This window comes from Coregonus clupeaformis, chromosome 12 (genome assembly GCF_020615455.1).
Source record: "Coregonus clupeaformis isolate EN_2021a chromosome 12, ASM2061545v1, whole genome shotgun sequence".
Lineage (NCBI taxonomy): Eukaryota > Metazoa > Chordata > Actinopteri > Salmoniformes > Salmonidae > Coregonus > Coregonus clupeaformis.
This window is the reverse complement of record NC_059203.1, coordinates 43394075-43413759: the sequence shown is the minus strand read 5'-3', so window position 1 is coordinate 43413759 and position 19685 is coordinate 43394075. Positions and strand designations below refer to the sequence as shown.

Here is a 19685-nt window from a genome sequence, read left to right as displayed (position 1 = left end):
GCTGTGTAAGGGCTATTTGACCAAGAAGGAGAGTGATGGAGTGCTGCATCAGATGACCTGGCCTCCACAATCACCCGACCTCAACCCAACTGAGATGGTTTGGGATGAGTTGGACCGCAGGTGAAACTGGTTGAGAGAATGCCAAAAGTGTGCACAGCTGTCATCAAGGCAAAGGGTGGCTACTTTGAAGAATCTAAAATATAAAATATATTTTGATTTGTTTAACACTTTTTTGGTTACTAGATGATTCCATATGTGTTATTTCATAGTTTTGATGTCTTCACTATTATTCTACAATGTAGAAAATCCCTAGAATGAATCAGTGTCCTAACTTTTGACTGGTCCTGTACAATATATGAATTTATGAAATGATGTAGTCCATTTGAACAAAACATGAGCATCAACAGTGCCCTCTACTTGGAGCCTAATGAACAGAAATACCTTAATGTTTCCAGTTTAAAGGCCAGTAGCAGGATTAGCACGTTCTTTCCACCAACTGCTTACAAATGTGAAATTAACAGAAAAAGTTAAGAATGCATGCCGTTTTGACTACTTCTACAAAAGGTCTCTATATACAGAATCTTTACACTGACAGCCATGTGGTGCTTTCCTAAGCAGAAAGCTGGCGAGGGAGGGAGCATGTTGTGGATGCTGCCTTTCACTAACACTGGGCCTGCTGCATCCCCCAGTAAGCATACTTGCTGCAGCACAGACAAAACGACTGATGAGTGTATACAACAAACAAGAAAGAGAGCAATGTTCACCCCCCAAAAAGAGATCAAACAGGATATTTTCCATGTGTAGAGAGGGATGTAAAGGGGGAATGCTACAGATCATTATGTAAAATCAACACTACAAGAGCAAAGCCAAGCTGTTCATGACCTTATTACCTAACATAATATGGCAAAAGCTGGGCTGCATTAGACACAAAAAGCCCCTGTAAGGCCAGAGGGCTGTTTCAAAAATACAGAACACATGTCGCCAGATCAATTCAACACTCAGGAAAGACAGCACAAAGGCTCTGTGAGATGTTACTCATACTGCAAGTGAGAGAGATAAGTCAGTGTCACCATGCTAGTAGCTAATGTACAGTGTGCAGGAAAGACGATTGCTGGGAGTGAAGGAGGTCATAGAAGGGAGCTGGCTAACCCTGCTCATCCCCAGCTTCAGCTGCTGGTTGGAGGGGAGTCGGGGCCTCTCCGTTACACCGTGACAACAGATCAACCTGCTCCGGGGCCGGGGCTTCCACTGGGGCCTCCACTGGGCTGGCCTCCTCAGGGGGCGGGGGTAGAGCTGTAACCTCTGCTGCAGCCTGGGGAGTGGCATCACATGTCACGGCCTCCATGCCAGCAGGGGGCTCTGTGACGGCAGCAGGCTCCCCCTCTGGGGCTGCAGCAGCGGTGGCTGCTGAGGGGTCACTGGGAGCCTGGGGGTCTGCTGGAGCTGGGGCTGGTTCTCCTGCTGCAGGGCTGGTTGCTACTGCTGGGATGGTTGCCCCCGAGTCAGCACTCTGCTCTGGAGCTCTCAGTCGCTTCATGATGGTAGTGACCCGCACCGCTTTCTGTGGGAGGCAGTCGCAGAACACACTCAACCCAAGGCACCTAGTTACTATATATTTTAACACTTTTACAGAATATGTAGCCAATTCTAAAGCCTTATACTTGCACTGTTACAAATAATTTATCCCATTTCAAATTCTCAAGGCCCATAAAACGTATATAAAAAATGTGTGATAGTTTCCGCCAATCTCTCCTTCAGTGATGAAGAAATGGAACAGATAAAAATAGAGGCTTACCTTCCACTTAGCTTTGGCAAAGTTCTTCTCTATCTGTGCACAGACATTATCCTTAATATTCTTATTTGAGGCTGCATTTCCAGAAATCCTGAAGAGATAAACGGGGAAAAGGGAACTTCACTATAATGGGGCTTTGTAATCTTCTCTTGACATTTACAAGTGACAGCTCAGTAGATGGGGGTGAGTAATACTAATAAAACAGCATCACTAACAACCTTTTTTAATGTATTTATTTTTAAGAACACACGGACACATCATACTTACACATCAATAATCTAGATTAATCTGGTTTATTTTCACTTCACTGTGGACATCTGGTATATCTCCATAGTACTGTGGCCTTGTGGTATATCCCTATAGTACTGTGGCCTTATGGTATATCCCTATAGTACTGTGGCCTTGTGGTATATCTCCATAGTACTGTGGCCTTGTGGTATATCCCTATAGTACTGTGGCCTTGTGGTATATTCCTATAGTACTGTGGCCTTGTGGTATATCCCTATAGTACTGTGGCCTTGTGGTATATCCCTATAGTACTGTGGCCTTGTGGTATATCCCTATAGTACTGTGGCCTTGTGGTATATCCCTATAGTACTGTGGCCTTGTGGTATATCCCTATAGTACTGTGGCCTTGTGGTATATCCCTATAGTAGGCTACTGTGTTAATGTGTATTTCCATACCACTCATGGTTGATGGCCTCCTGAGCAGTCAGCCTCTGATCCTGGTCTACCTCCATCAAACGGGCTACCAGGCCTTTTGCTTCAACACAATAAAAGCAATATCTCAAGAAACAGCAGTTAATACTCCTGATGGAATCAGAAAACAAACAGGATATGGTTTTGAACGTGAAAAGTGAACAGATAAAATCCTCCCTTTTGAATTTCTGTTTATCCAGTAAGCTGTTGTTTATACAGTCTACTGTGTATCTACTTCATCTTAAAAGTACCTGACTCTGAGATGTCGTCCCAGTATGGAGAGTCAAACTCATAGTCCCCTGCCAAAATCTTCCTGAACAGGTTCTTGTCGTGGTTTTCATAATCATCATCATCAGTTTCCTCATAGAAAGGAGGGTTGCCTGAAAGCCTGAGGACCACAAGACAAAAGGAGCTCTTTATCAGCTTGCATTGTCATGTGCACAAATGTGATGTAAAGATTTGATGTATTGCAGCAGGCAATACCCTATAAATAAGATACCCGTACTGCTTTTGAGCATACCATGTGGAGTAGAGTGAAGATGGTCTCTTTCAGTAAAGTACAGTCAATATTCTTGTTGCCCGTCTGTATAATTTCAAATCCCCCATCCTCTGAGCAGACTCACAACCCACCCCTCTTGTAGTAGTACAGTTGAAGTCGGAAGTTTACATACACCTTAGCCAAATACATTTAAACTCAGTTTTTCACAATTACTGACATTTAATCCTAATAAAAATTCCCTGTCTTAGGTCAGTTAGGATCACCACTTTATTTTAAGAATGTGAAATGTCAGAATAATAGTAGAGAGAATGATTTATTTCAGCTTTTATTTCTTTCATCACATTCCCTGTGGGTCAGAGGTTTACATACACTCAATTAGTATTTGGTAGCATTGCCTTTAAATTGTTTAACTTGGGTCAAACGTTTCGGGTAGCATTCCACAAGCTTTCCACAATAAGTTGGGTGACTTTTGGCCCATTCCTCCTGACAAAGCTGGTGTAACTGAGTCAGGTTTGTAGGCCTCCTTGCTCGCACACGCTTTTTCAGTTCTGCCCACACATTTTCTACAGGATTGAGGTCAGGGCTTTGTAATAGCCACTCCAATACCTTGACTTTGTTGTCCTTAAACCATTTTGCCACAACTTTGGAAGTAGGCTTGGGGTCATTGTCCATTTGGAAGACCCATTTGCGACCAAGCTTTAACTTCCTCACTGATGTCTTGCGATGTTGCTTCAATATATCCACATACTTTTCCTTCCTGATGATGCCATCTATTTTGTGAAGTGCACCAGTCCCTCCTGCAGCAAACCACCCCCACAGCATGATGCTGCCACCCCCGTGCTTCACGGTTGGGATGGTGTTCTTCGGCTTGCAATTCCCCCTTTTTCCTCCAAACATAACGATGGTCATTATGGCCAAACAGTTATATTTTTGTTTCATCAGAACAGAGGACATTTCTCCAAAAAGTACGATCTTTGTCCCCATGTGCAGTTGCAAACCGTAGTCTGGCTTTTTTATGGCGGTTTTGGAGCAGTGGCTTCTTCCTTGCTGAGCGGCCTTTCAGGTTATGTCGATATAGCACTCATTTTACTGTGGATATAGATACTTTTGTACCTGTTTCCTCCAGCATCTTCACAAGGTCCTTTGCTGTTGTTCTGGGATTGATTTGCACTTTTCGCACCAAAGTACGTTAATTTCTAGGAGACAGAACGCGTCTCCTTCCTTAGCGGTATGATGGCTGCGTGGTCCCATGGTGTTTATACTCGCGTACTATTGTTTGTACAGATGAACGTGGTACCTTCAGGCGTTTGGAAATTGCTCCCAAGGATGAACCAGACTTGTGGAGGTCTACAATTATTTTTCTGAGGTCTTGGCTGATTTATTTAGATTTTCCCATGATGTCAAGCAAATAGGCACTGAGTTTGAAGGTAGGCCTTGAAATACATCCACAGGTACACCTCCAATTGACTCAAATGATGTCAATTAGCCTATCAGAAGCTTCTAAAGTCATGACATCATTTTCTGGAATTTTCCAAGCTGTTTAAAGGCACAGTCAACTTAGTGTATGTAAACGTTTGACCCACTTTAATTGTGATACAGTGAAATAATCTGTCTGTAAACAATTGTTGGAAAAAGTAGATGTCCTAACCAACCTACCAAAACTATAGTTTGTTAACAAGAAATTTGTGGAGTGGTTGAAAAACTAGTTTTAATGACTCCAACCTAAGTGTATGTAAACTTCCGACTTCAACTGTATATAATGGGCTCCCTATGCTGATAATCAAACCACTCACAGTATGTACATGATGACACCCAGGGCCCAGCAGTCCACTGGCCTGCCGTATCTCTGTCTCCCAACCACCTCTGGTGCTGCAGGGACACAAACACAGTTAAAGATTCTTCTCACATATGCTTTCCTGCACTCCCATAAACTGCTCCCCAAAACCTACTCTCGAAGATACCTACAAGTCCAAGTGAGCATCCTGTGTTGTGCTCCCTCTCCCAGGCAGTCTGTACTCCCCCTTAATCAGGTACTAATCCCTCCCCCACTCCTTCCCCAGTCCTTACCAAGGTACTCTGGGGTTCCACAGGGGTCTTTGATGAGCCCGGTCTCCAGCTTTGCCAGGTGGAAGTCACTGATCACTATTTTGGAGTGCTTCAGGCGGTTAAAGTATACCAAGTTCTCCAGCTGAGAAAAGGAACAGGACGACAGTCCAAGTTTGCTAAAGTTTTGCTAAAGTAATCTCATTCAAAACTTACACAGACTTAGAACAGACTTCATCATTGGTAAATATTGAAGCAGTCAAACTCTTACTTTAGCGTCACACAAGTGTCTAAAAATGACAGTCCAATTGTTTTAGTTCAAACAAAGCAAGATCAGTGTGGTGTCAATCTGATCAACCACATTTGCATAAAACATTTGTATAATAACATGTGCCTTTTCAGAAATGTTTGCCTAAAAATATATATATATACTTCAACCCAATTAAACAAGTCAAAAATTACTTTAAAAGACCCAGTGGCGTTTAAAATAAGCAGTGGTGCTCAACATTCAGGCATTTACAGTGTATTGTAGTCCTCCTCTTGACCATCAAAGGGCCTAGGGCTAAGTACCTTGAGGTTCCTGTGGACAATGTGCAGGGAGTGAAGATAGGCCACAGCCTCCAACACCTGACGGACCACATTACTTGTGTCACGCTCTGAATAGTAGCCCTGGTCCAGGATCCAATCAAATACCTCTCTGCCTGTAGCACTGTGGGGAGAACGTGAGTGGCATGAAGCATGGTGCTGACGTACAGTAGGTGCTTTGAGCCTGACAATGTCTCTGGTTCAAAGAATCCACAGATCCTTTTCAATAATACAACTTTATTTGAAGTCTCTGACACAGACACTTTGAATGTTTGAAAAAAAAACTGTTTGCATTACTATGCAATTACCATAAAATGACACCCTTGCCAAGAGCGAAGACATTAAAACGTGACAAAATCACAGAATCCACCAAACCTGCTACATTTGCACACACTGTATATATATTTTCTGTTGTATTTCTGACTTTATGTTTTTTTTTTACCCCATATGTAACTCTGTGTTGTTTTTGTTGCACTACTTTGCTTTGTCTTGGCCAGGTCGCAGTTGTAAATGAGAACCTGTTCTCAACTGGCTTACCTGGTTAAATAAAGGTGAGAAAAAAAAATGAAAAAAAAAATGTGATGATTTCAATAATTTCAACATTGGTTTCTCCTCTGATCTCTGATGATCTCTGATGGTTTACCTCATGATCAGAATAAAAGACCCACAAAAAGACCCATGGGGCGGCGCACAATTGGCCCAGTGTCGTCCAGGGTATGGGGAGGGAATGGCCGGCAGGGATGTAGCTCAGTTGGTAGAGCATGGCGTTTGCAACGGCAGGGTTGTGGGTTCAATTCCCACGGGGGGCCAGTGTGAAAAAATATATATATATATGCACTCACTAACTGTAAGTCGCTCTGGATAAGAGCGTCTGCTAAATGACTAAAATGTAAATGTAAATGTAAATCAATGCAATCCTGGAGGAGATGAGTATTATATATTTGGTGAATTTGTGAACCAGTCATATTGACCCCAAAACACATTTATAGTTTTATACACTGCTGGAAAGAGGAGATTCTTAGCTTCAAAACTATTTAGAATTTGTGTATTAACTGTTCAAATTGAGCGCAGCATAGCTAGTTACAACAGAGGTCTCCCTGATCAGCTGTTTAGAGAAAATCACCCCCAAAGTTTGTTGTTGGTTTTCATCACAGTGCCGATTGCAATCTGCACTTTGCAACGCAAGTCCCACTGTACAAAACATATTATTTGGCATCCCTTGTAGCTGGCTTGCTACTCATTTAACAGTTTGACAAGATAATGTGCTACTAGCTAGTTAATATGTTAAAACATTAGTTTGTGGTTGTATTAGCCAGCTAAACAGCTAGATAGCTAGCTTGTCAGTTGACTGTTAGCTAGCCAATGACTCGTTTTGAATGGTGGATTTTCTTATCATCTGAGGCTTTAAAAGTGTACTGAAACTATGATTTCGACATTCAAATGAATTGAGTTGGCTAGAAAACATGTTGTTCTAGTGAATTCTGTTTTAATCCAACAACAGGCCATGCCAATATTTTTTACGAAATATGCATGTTTTATGCTAATGAGCTAGCACGACTTACAACTGATTATGATAGAGCACGTCACATTTAATGTATCTATGGTAATGCATCAAATCCCCAAGAACACAGACTGATGAAAAACTGGAGCACGCAGAAATGAATCATATCTGAATACCAAATGAAGGCTGCAGAAGGGTAGTTCAGAGCAGTGCTCATATTTACAGGGCCTTAGGCTACTACAGCTCATTCCCTATGAGTGCATAATCAACACATAGACCCCTGCTGCCACAATGACAGGAATGCAATCTCAAACAATCAGATTACTCAACTCACAGTTCAAGGAAGAGGAAGTACTCTTTTCTGGTCTCATAGAAATCCACCAGCTGAAGAATATTGGGGTGCTTCACCCTGGAGAGAGCAGGCCACAGGGGGAGAGAGGAGCATTAGAAGGAGTGTAGAGGTGGAGAGAGATGGGAATGCCTTCATTGAGACACACAGTACGGTATAACGGTACATTAATGCTCATGAATAAAACACAACAACAGTCAGCCATGCCGAGAGGAACAGCAACCATGTGCAGGAACAAATGCAGCAATAAATATAATCAATTTAATTCAAAAAGAACTGTGAGATCTGCATGCTTAAACATATGTTGCGACAACCTGGGTTAATAAAGGAAAAATGTCTATCCATAAATAATGTACTGTACTTTATGCATGAGTTGAATTGATGAGGGCATTTATGTGCAAGGACGACCACGTGGCAGAACAGTATGGTGTGTTTGATCGTGACCATGGTAACGTTCACACCAGCTAAGAAACTTCATGGTGAGTTTTTTTGTCAGCGAGGCAATGAGTAATGAAGACTTTAACGCTACACATAAGGTGTTAGACAACATGGAAACCATTGGCCGTATGTGGTATGTGTGCTGCTGGCTTTCAATGGTGCTTCAGGGGATTGGACTGATGGAATGGTATCTTTTCCATTCACTGAATATTTATCAAATCCTCCAGTTCCAGAGCTCAAAGAAACCAATTGAAATAGCAAGCCCTATGAAGGTCATGCTTTTGTGTATCGGGAGAAAAGACTCCACGTATTAGATAACCCTTCAAGAAATGACACTTTCATCTTCCATTTTGTGCATTGGCTTTTTCATCTGTATTCTTTGAGTTCCCTTCTGCCTGTAACAAATTGTTTGATAATGCTCAGGTTATGCTAATGTTTACTGGAGAGGGAGGTAATGAAAGGGAGCCTGCCACACACTGATGATGAATAAGAAGCCTAATGTGAGAAAAATATTTGGAGATAAACAAAGTTGGAGTAAATGATACTAGCTCTAATGGATGTCCACAGATGCACATAGCCTACTAGAACAATACACCATCTCTTATAAAACAAAAAGTATTTACAGAGAATAGTTTTGTGAACGCAGATGTAAAATGACAGAAAGCTGAGTTTAAAGTTGATAACAAAAACTCACATCTTTAAAATGAGGATCTCGTTTTTTGCAGCCTTCCGAACTTTCTTTCCATCCTTTTTCAGGAACTTTTTACAAGTAAACATTTTCAGTGTATTTTTGTCCTTAGCCCTGAAGATCTCACAGAACTCCACTCTGAAAAGGAAATGCACAAAACCAAACATTTATAAAGATTAAAGGTAAACTTAAATGGATTTCTAAATTAATTTAGTAAAGCCCTTGATTACAATTTCATAATGATGGCCATGGTAAGAGCATCCCTAGGTGGACTTGAATAAAGCATTTGTCCTTATTTAAGTATTTTCTTTAAAGTTAATTAATTTTCTAATTATCTGGTACCATATCGGACAAAGAAAAAACCAAGACTAGAGGGCTGATATTGGGTTTCCTGTATTTCCTGTTGTTCAGTCAGGTGGACTACTAACAGAATACTTACGATTTAACAATCTGTCCCAGGTCATATTTATCGGTCACCTCTGAGGGATTGTTGTAATCCTTCTTTTCCCCGAGCGTCAAACAGCCAAATGGCATGGCAACTCCTGCCCTGAGGGAGAGTGAGAGAAAGACCTGGCATCATGTAATGTCACACACTATTAGCCATGACAGTACATTATTACACACCACATCAAACAGAATCCCTCAATCATGAAACATTGCACCGTAGAGGGACTGATAATCAGCCAACGCCAGCTGATGCTATCACTGTTGAGCCGATTGTTTCACTTGAATACTGTAACAAGCCTTTGATAATCCTGTATTAACAAACACCACCTTGATGAGCTGCAGAGCGTGATGTGAGGAGCTGCTAGGGGACTTAACTTTAAAAGCAGATCTAATTTACAGCAGGCAACTGACTGACAGGGGGAGGGGTGTCGGTCAGCACCAGGGTTCCTTTGAGGAGTCTGAACTGGGGAGCCGGGTGCTAATGAAGGCAGAGCAGGAGAAGATAAACACTAATGCAGTTGTGCTCCCTCAGCGAGGCTGCTAGCCTGCCACATCAACAAGTGAAGCATTTCCAATTAGGGAAGAGGAGCGCGCGTTTATGGGCAGAGCACCCGAAAACACAGAGACAAATTAAAGCACTTTATGAGCTCCGCATCACACTTATGGACCTAATTGCAGTGCTGCTTCACTCTCTCTCTCTCTAAGAGCTCTGAGTGAAACTGAAGAACAACCTATCTAAGTTTACTGCTGAGGATCAGGATTTTATGGTCAGCTTAATTGGCATGTTGTTGTTTTGTTTGTTGGGTAGTTTGTATCCCCTCTTAAAGACAGGATCATAGAGTCTAAAGACCAGATGGTAACATAGTTGTTTTAATAGTCTGCAATGATGGGACGTTCATTATTTCCTCGAATAGTGATGCTACAGTATGCAGTCATGATAAGAAAGGAGTGTATGGACACATTTAGCCAGAGTTTCAATGCAGCAACATTTCGACATACTGTGACTCTTCACTGCAGCCTCTGCAGTATGCAGCTGTGAAGTGGTCAGTTTGGAGAGAATCTGGATAAGTGAATGACTTAATAGCTCTAGTTATAGTATTTCCCATTGTCTGAAATACATTACATTGTGTTCGATGTTAGAAAGCCCAATATATATCATCTTATCTACTGTATACCTTTGAATAGGGACAATTTGAATACAATTACCTTGGCTCATCTATCCCAATATTTCCCTGATCTGTCTGACATGGTTATGTGGCACACCAAGAGTGAATGTCTCTATGCACACAATTATTGTCTGTGAGAATAACTTGGATGGAGGAAACCAGAGAGAGCGAGAGAGAGAGAGCAGCCAAGTGAGGGCAATCTGTTCATAAGAACCCTGTGAACTGACTGGAAAGTCAATCAGAGACATCTGAAATAAGGAGAGGAAACGGTGCTCTCTCTGAGATACGTTTTTCATTTGAGGAGAGAGCCTGTGTTGTGTAGCGCAGGCGAGGCAAAGCGTTTACCTTTCTCTGCACAATCTCTCCCTCCGTTAGAGAAAGAGACTCCTGCAGGAGCATCATTTAAATGAGAGCAGAGCTGGTCTGGCAGGCCACGCCATTAACAAACACATCAGGAAAAAATATATTCTACTAATGCACATACAAGACAATAACATGAACATTTTCATTCCCCAAGTGGCAATAACAGCCAAAGAGAGAGAGAAAATTGTAGCGAGAGAGAGAGAGAGAGAGAGAGAGAGAGAGAGAGAGCGAGAGAGAGAGAGATTAAATAAAAGCCTGTCTGTTACGGTTCTCTTTTTTATAGTTCTATCGGATGCTGCCAAGGTAAAACTCAGATCCATTAAAGTAACATATCTAAGCAAACATGAATCATAAAAATTGAAGTGATTTCAGATAAGCTTTCTACTCTGTCACTCTGAAGTCACTCAACACACAGGTTCACAGAGAGTGTTCTTTCTTTGATATCTAACTGCAGAGGCTGGGTTGCTTGGAATAGAGGTCAATTCGAGGAAAGAATACATTGTACTTATTCTTAGAATCTCTGAAAGAAAAGGCTGAGAATGAACCTAAAGCACCCAAAACTGCTTCCTTTTCATATTGATTAATTCACGTAGGAGACAGAGGCACAAGGCAGAGGTATGAAATATGCAATGAGACAATGTAATAGCACATTTGGATTGACCACCGTCAGCATTATCCAGCATTATCTTCCTGTGCTCCTACTGTAATCTTCCAATGGGGAGAAGAGATCGATTGTGTGAGACACTTTACAGCACTCGGAAGTGTGACCCTCACCCAGCCAGCAGCCCTGCAAGGGGCGGCTTTCTATATGCCTGATGGTTTCTGCAGACACAGCGAAGAATTATGGGAAGGATAATTGAGAACGATAAAGAGCGAGGGTTGTTAGAAGCAGCATGCTTTTTCCAATGAGGCAAGGTGATCAGCAAATTAGAATTGTTCTCCTGCCCATTGAAATCGACGTGAAACTCTCTTACTTCATGTGTCGGGATAAATTGTTTTACAACCCAGACAAATGGTATCTGAAGAGAACAGCCTTCCTGCCTAATCCCACCATGAAATATATTGTTGTCTACTTTTCCTTCTTTCTCTCACTTTTTCTCTCTGTCTCTATGTCTCTCTCTCATGCAATGGACGAAGTGTGTGCAATTGGTGCAGTGCTGTCTGTACTCTCTCCCTCTCTCTTTCCTCCCTCTTTCTTGCAAACATTCCTACAATTCTGAGATGAACATCCCTGACATTCATTTCTTTCATCCGTCCTGAACCCTGGGGATTGCTGTAGGGTCAGGATGACTCTGATATGGCTTTCCCTCCCTGGAATTGAGTGGCTATGATACGGTCAATATGGAGGGGCAGGACAACAACCGTATGGGCTGAGGAAAGACTGGTGTCACAAGGTCGCTGATGTTCTAATGTTTGCCATTTACTGTCTCGCACTCCGATGAGAGAGAGGGTCACCGAAAATAAAGGCTATGAGGACTTGACATGTTATTACTCCACTTCATTCAACCTAACCATGACATTAAAATAAATGCTGTGATGGTGTGAGTGACTTTGAAAAGTATTCTTATAGCGAGCAAAACTGATGTGCTTGTTCCAGTGTTAGCAAATTGAAATACAAAGAAGTAACTGATCAAGCATTAAGTGCAGTGGAGTCTAGTGCAAATTGAAGAGAGGCTACTATATTCTCTTGAATTGGCCTTTTGGATTAACGAGTAACATGTGATGATTTCAGGAAAATTGCCACTGTGGAGACAGGCTAGAGAATGGTCTGTTGTTTCCTTATTGTGAGGCTTGAGAGTGTGGAGGAGAGGAGAGGGGAGGGGACTAGGCTAGGGGCTGGCTGGCTGGTTAAGTGTTGGCTGAATGTCAGTGCTGTCAGAGGCAAAGCAGGCCCAGCCAAAGGTCACCCCTGGCAAACACTTTGAAATGAAATGCTGCAACTAGCCATAAGGAAGTAAACAAAAAGGGTACCATATTTTCTGATTCACATCTATGACATCTTCCGGATGGCTCTTTATGCTCCCTGATATGTTTTGTGTGTTCAGTCATAATCATTGTGGCTTGAATAAGTGCACTGCTAGCAATAGAGTATGGCAACAAAACAATAAATGACATAACCTGATTAGGGCATCCAACCACGGTTCTCAGAATGACAGAAATCACATTTAGTTTATGGTAATTAATCTTAAGAGAACATGCAACTCGGACTCAACGGTGTGCATCATTCTTACCGAATTGCGATGAGCAATTTGAAGATGTTAGAATATATAGGCAGCGCATCCATAAGGCTAGGGGAAGCTTTCCCGAAAGTACATTTTATTACATTTCCAAAATGATATAGACTAATTAGCTTACTCCTGTCTATACAGAAAGAAAGAAATAATTCAAAATAGGCTACTACACCAGAAAGCATGATTTGGCCACAGAGGATCGATCATTAGCTTCTTTAAAAAAAAGCTGTGGATTGTTTTAAATTGCATAACCTACAGTCGGAAGGGCCCGCAGGTTGGGCAGAGCGCGCCGCAAATACCAAATAGATGATTGTTGAGTTGCGACTGTCAGTGAAAGGCAGAGCGACCCAGTCAGGCATATCGCAATATAAAAAAATACAATTGCGGAAAAACAGTTTTGAAAACAAATGGCTATTGCTGTAAAGACTCCAATCTGTCTTTTAGTCATCAAAATGCTCAACAGCGGAGAACATTGGTCATATCCCCAGTGAGTGTGCATATTCACTCTCTTTATCATTGGGTCAGTGCCACTTTTGTTTGTTTTTGGACAATAATTTCCTCCTCCAGGTTAGATGGACGTCATATTGTATTTGTGTCTCCCCTTTTCGTAGGCCGATTATATGGATCAGACAAAGTCGTTTTTATTGATCTGTTTGTCAGTGTCAGCAGAGTAGCCTACTCTGTAATTTTTGTCTTATTAAAAAATATTCTGCTAATGTCTCCAGTCATATAAAGTGTAGTAGAATTGCATGAAATGTGTTTATAAAAGGCCATCATTTTCCTTAGAGTAGGCCTATCTGATAGTCTAGGCCTACTCTAAGCAACTACACGCTGCATTGAACAGTCTTTTTTGCGAACAGTGATTGAGTTATATTATTAGCCTAAATTATGACTATCCAATCTAATCATCACATTAGGAATAGTTGGCTATCTTACACAAGTCTGCAAATGCGAGGATGCATGGAATGCTTTATTATAAAGGTGCATTGTTATGGTGAAAATTAGGTTCCCCAAACTTGAAACCCACACGCCACCTATGTTAGAATAACTATCCATTACTAACCATAGTAGAAAAGTTTACCTATTCTATTTGTCAGCTTGCCGTTCTGTGTGAGAAAGAAAAAACGTTTTGTGCAAGAAAAAACGTTTCGTGCACAGTCATGGGAGATTTTTACAAATGGACCTGAACATAATTAGAAACAAAGCAAGCAAAGTAGTAAACATTGAAGCCTTTATATGGGTTAGGGGGGAAACAAGCCCTTATACATAGTTTAAGGGTTATTTCCTAGTAGGTACAAAACTGCATTACTCAAGTAGTGAGTTCAAAGACAGCGCTTCCTTGAAAAGGCTAGATGGGGAAGAACAACGTTCTGCAGCATCATCACACTGCCTCATTACTGCACCTCCGAAGGATTATGCCTTCTTAAACTTGACTTGGCCTCTTCGAAAGCGTTGGTCCCATGTTTCATCAGCTGAGATAAAAGATCCCAGAAATTTTCAAATTTTCCAAGTTTATTTATCTAAAATTGTGTGCACAAATTTGTTTACTTCCATGTTAGTGAGCATTTCTCCTTTGCCAAGATAATCCATCCACCTGACAAGTGTGGCATATCAAGAAGCTGATTAAACAGCATTATCATTACACAGGTGCACCTTGTGCTGGGGACAATAAAAGGCCACTCTAAAATGTGGTGTTTTGTGACACAACACAATGCCACAGATGTCTCAAGTTGAGGGAGCTTGCAATTGGCATGCTGACTGCAGGAATGCCCACCAGAGCTGTTGCCAGATAATTTAATGTTCATTTCTCTATCATAAACCACCTCCAACGTCATTTTAGAGAATTTGGCAGTACGTCCAATCGGCGTCATAACCGTATGGCGTCGAGTGGGTGAGAGGTTTGCTGATGTCAACATTGTGAACAGAGTGCCCCATGGTGGTGGGGTTATGGTATGGGCAGGCAGGCAGGCATTAGCTACGGACAACGAACACAATTGCATTTTATCGATGGCAATTTGAATGCACAGAAATACCGTGATGAGATCCTGAGGCCCTTTTCTTTTAAGGTATATGTGACCAACAGATGCATATCTGTAATCCCAGTCATGTGAAGTCCATAGATTAGGGCCTAATTTATTTATTTCAATTGACTGATTTCCTCAAATGAACTGTAACTCAGTAAAATCTTTGAAATTCTTGCATGTTGCGTTTATATTTTTGTTCAGTATATTTTGAATAAATCATTTTTTCCCTGCACAGTCCCGCGGGCTGTTAGCCTACTAATGAAAGTTGCAATGCAGCATAGCATATTAGAATTGCTGTTTCAACCATTGCATCCCAGGGAGGAATGTTGAGCTGAGAGAGAATAAAGAGTATAACGAGGAAAAAGGAGCAGGATAACAACCCCGGATTGGGAATAAACGGAGTGAGGGGAATAGGCATCAGTCATCAGTCATCAGTCTAAAGGAAGGAGGATTAGAATGAAGACTGAGGGAGAAATGGAGAGAGAGGAGAGAGGGATACAATCAGATGAATTATTGACGCCTGGCGGCCTCATCTCCCTTGGCCTGTAGTGGTTGATGTCTCTTGTATCTGAGAATCAGTGTGTCCCGCGGCATTTGCTCAACAGTCGGCTCAGCGCACAAGAAAGCAGGCAGTTCTCTCTCTCTCTCTGTGTGTCATAATTACCATCCTCCCCTCTCTCTCTCTATCTACTCCTAGCTCAGATTGTGTGTCTTTCTGCCCCGTCTGTGTCTGTCTGTACCTCACATAGGTGGCCTCTCTGATGAATACATTACATCTTCATTTGCTCACCTGACAGTGCCTGGTGACTGACGGTTTTGCAAAGCAGCCAAACATACTTTATTTCCTGGAGCTGATTCAAAATCCATGACCCGATGTTCAGAGCTTTTCCCTGTACAGCTGCTTTGTATCCAGTCAGACAAACATGTCACAACTCCACTGTAGTCATGCATTTTCACAGATTCTTCCTCTCACCAATTCATAGAGTTCTATATCTGTGTGACTCTTTTTCTTTTCTGTGAATCTCCAATTGTTGTTACTCCACTTGGAGTCTTCATTCGTATATAGAATATCCTGGCGTTGACTTCTCCTGCAGCCATTCCTCCTATATACCACTTTCTGTGCCTCCTATGCACACCCTCTTCACTTACTTCACTCATCCCATGTCACCTCTATTACTGTAACTTTAGTCCTGCTAGGACTCCATGACTAATCATTTACAGTGACTGAACTGAAGACTTCATCTACAGTAGGGTTCCCCAACTGGCGGCCTCCGTGCCGAATTTGGCCTGCGGGTGATTTTATTTGCCCCCTCCAAGATTTCTAAGCAAAAAATACAAGACTGTAAAAACACCAGCCAATCAGCTCCAAGTGATTTTAATTTAAGTATTCCCACGCATAATCGAGTGATGTGATCGTATACAAATGTAAGCAAGGTTTGAAATGATTATGTTTTAGTGAAATATTATATCTGTTTGAGCATCTTGCAGTCAATTTACAGTCTACAAATTATTTGTAATTATGTTCCGGCCCCCTGACCAATAGATCACATGAAGAGGCTACTACAGCAATGCAAGGGCTTCTTGTTGTGTGGAATACAGTATAGCTCTGTCTACTACTACAGCAATGCAAGGGCTTCTTGTTGTTGTGTGGAATACAGTATAGCTCTGTCTACTACTACAGCAATGCAAGGGCTTCTTGTTGTTGTGTGGAATACAGTATAGCTCTGTCTACTACTACAGCAATGCAAGGGCTTCTTGTTGTTGTGTGGAATACAGTATAGCTCTGTCTACTACTACAGCAATGCAAGGGCTTCTTGTTGTTGTGTGGAATACAGTATAGCTCTGTCTACTACTACAGCAATGCAAGGGCTTCTTGTTGTTGTGTGGAATACAGTATAGCTCCGTCCACTTTGCTAGTGCTAAAGTGCCTAAATGACATTGAACCCCATCATGAGATATATTCTAAACCACGTCAAACCTTCTCAGGTCAGAGAGACCGCCACTGCTGCTGATGCTGCTGCTCCTCTGTGCATTTGCATGTCGGGGGGAAAACAGAGGCACGGAGAGATATAATGAGAGGCTAAAATAAGAGGGCTTCTCTATCAATTATTCCCGTCTGTCAGAGGCAGCTCGCTGACTAGTGATGTGCAGTTCGCGAACGATTCGTTCTTTTTGAACAACTCTTTTTAATGACTTGAGAGTCATGATTTGTTTTTCTGAGTGACTCGTTCATTTGAGTCATTAGTTTGACCTGCTGGCTGGCTGCCATAATTCTACAGCAGGATGAATATGTGCTCCTCCAGCTCAGCGGCTCCGGAGACGTGCTCCGACCAACAGCTGTCTGTCATATATGAGCGCAGAAAAAATTGATCATGCTGCAGGCAGCATAGAGAAGAAAAATACATGTTTATAACTGATAATTGATCGCATGGTGCAACAATGAATGCAATTAAGTGATTATTGAATATGATGATGGACACAGCTTTGTAGAACCAAAACATACAAAATGAGTCAAAAGATTTGTTCTTTTGACTGAACGAGTCGAAAAGATCTGATTCAGTAAAAAGAGACGAACTTCCCATCACTATCGCTGACAGCTCCTCGAAGCCTGTGTGCATTATACAGCCTTTGGAACTGCTGCTTCTTACAGTTTCTCAAATGCAGCTTTGCCACAGTAGCATTGTCAGTCATTCCCTCTGAGCTGAGCTGTGCTGCCTTCTCAACCCTCCCCACTGTCCAGGCTGGTCTCATAGACTAGATGTAACATATCATATGAATTGTAATTCGTTACAGTCAGAGCCAGAGGCATTAATCTGACTATTCCTGTTTCATAACAGAGATAACCAGAGATCGATGTATGCCAGCAGCTCCTCTCTGCATCCTGTAAGCTGCCAGGGTGAACAGAAGAAATCCATTTTTGCCACCCTCTCCTTTTTAACCATGGCAGAGCCCGGGTAATAAAGTCACAGAGAGACAGTGAATGTGAGACACTACGGGAGTGTTATATTCAGTGTTGGTAGATGATCCGTCAATATGTTTTAACCTATATATTCACTACATGACCAAAAGTATGTCGACACCTGCTCGTCTAACATCTCATTCCAAAATCATGGGCATTAATATGGTGTTGGTCCCCCTTTGCTGCTATAACATCATCCACTCTTCTGGGAAGGCTTTGCACAAGATGTTGGAACATTGGGACTTGCTTCTATTCATTTGGGCAGGTAGCGTTCTCCTGGCATCCGCCAAACCCAGATTCGTCTGTCGGACTGCCAGTTGGTGAAGCGTGATTAATCACTCCAGAGAACGTGTTTCCACTGCTCCAGAGTCCAATGGCGGCGAGCTTTACACCACTGCAGCCGACGCTTGGCATTGTGCATGGTGATCTTAGGCTTGTGTGTGCCTGCTCGGCCATGGAAACCCATTTCATGAAACTCCCGACAAACAGTTACTTGGCTGACATTGCTTCCAGAGTCAGTTTGGAACTCGGTAGTGAGTGTTGCAACCGATGACAGGCGATTTTTACGTTCTACGTGCTTCATCACTCGGCGGTCCCGTTCTGTGAGCTTGTTTGGCCTACCACTTTGCGGCTGAGCCGTTGTTGCTCTTAAATGTTTCTACTTCACAATAACAGCACTTACTGTTGACCGGGGCAGCTCTAGCAGGGCAGAAATATGACAAACTGACTTGTTGGAAAGGTGGCATCCTATGACGGTGCCACGTTGAAAGTCACTGAGCTCTTCAGTACGGGCCATTATACTGCCAATGTTTGTTTATGGAGATTGCATGGCTGTGTGCTCGATTTTATACACCTGTCAACAACGAGTGTGGCTGAAATAGCCGAATTCACTAAGGGGTGTCCACATTCTTTTGTATATATATAGTGTATATATGATTCACACTCACAATGATCATGATACTGTATCAGAAATGTAAAATGCACATGCAAATTAATTCCTGCAAAAATGTATAGATCATATTAACATTGTATTAGTTGCTAGCAAAGGTTGTAGGTTATACCTCAGGTTCTAGACTGTACTCATCCTTTGTCACGATGAGAGCTGCTAGACAATATTCTACATTTTAAACTGGGTGGTCTATCAGATCGTATACCACGGGTATGACAAAACATTTATTTTTACTGCTCTAAATACGTTGGTAACCAGTTTATAATAGCAATAAGGCACCTCGGGGGTTTGTGATATATTGCCCATATACCACAGCTAAGGACTGTATATCCAGGTACTCCGCGTTGCGTTGTGCATAAAAACAGCCCTTAGCTGTGGTATAGTGGCCACATACCACACCCCCCGTGTCTTATTACTAAAATGTTAGAGTACAATGTAGATCTGTGTTGATGATAATACAGTTAGAGACCATACTTCCTAAGTGACAGTGTGTGTGTGACAATACTATGCACTGCACAGTATGTCTGAGTGAGTGCATGCATGCAAATGTGCATTTAAGTGTGAAGTGTGTCCTGAACGTGTATGTCTTTTCAGAACTGCATAGGAAACAAATACCTTGTCTAAATTTAGCTGCACAAGTGTGTCTGTCTGAGGTTATTTAGTAGTACTGTGTCAACTCTACAGTGCAGTGGAAGATGAAAGGGTGTGGGTGTGTGTAGATATCAATGTGAGGTGACGGTAGTGCATTTTGGACACATCATTACTTTAAAAAACACAGCTCTCTTCCGAAGGAGATCAATATCACAGCAAATTATTCATGATGAAGGGTGGCCCGTGGAGGCTGAGCGATTAACGAGCATGACTGGTATAACTCAGGGCCCGACGGAGATATCTGACTCTCCAGCAAAAAAACATTAGAGATATTGCTCTCCTGTGGCTTCGCTTTTACTCC

The 19685-nt window shown here is 42.1% G+C and overlaps 1 protein-coding gene across 1 annotated transcript in view; it reads right to left on the bottom strand.

The window, feature by feature from the left end:
- Window positions 1-294: 294 nt before the first annotated feature.
- Window positions 295-19685, bottom strand: part of LOC121578676 (caM kinase-like vesicle-associated protein) — a 73056-nt gene continuing 53665 nt past the window's right edge. Inside the window, exons 2-11 of the mRNA XM_041893061.2 lie at window positions 9034-9141; window positions 8601-8732; window positions 7454-7528; window positions 5604-5742; window positions 5058-5178; window positions 4784-4859; window positions 2743-2879; window positions 2477-2555; window positions 1796-1883; window positions 295-1561 (exon numbers count right to left, since the gene is read on the bottom strand). Of these exons, the coding sequence (XP_041748995.2) occupies window positions 1145-1561; window positions 1796-1883; window positions 2477-2555; window positions 2743-2879; window positions 4784-4859; window positions 5058-5178; window positions 5604-5742; window positions 7454-7528; window positions 8601-8732; window positions 9034-9128 (1359 nt within the window). The 5' untranslated portion in view covers window positions 9129-9141 and the 3' untranslated portion in view covers window positions 295-1144. The remainder of the gene's footprint in view (window positions 1562-1795; window positions 1884-2476; window positions 2556-2742; window positions 2880-4783; window positions 4860-5057; window positions 5179-5603; window positions 5743-7453; window positions 7529-8600; window positions 8733-9033; window positions 9142-19685) is intronic.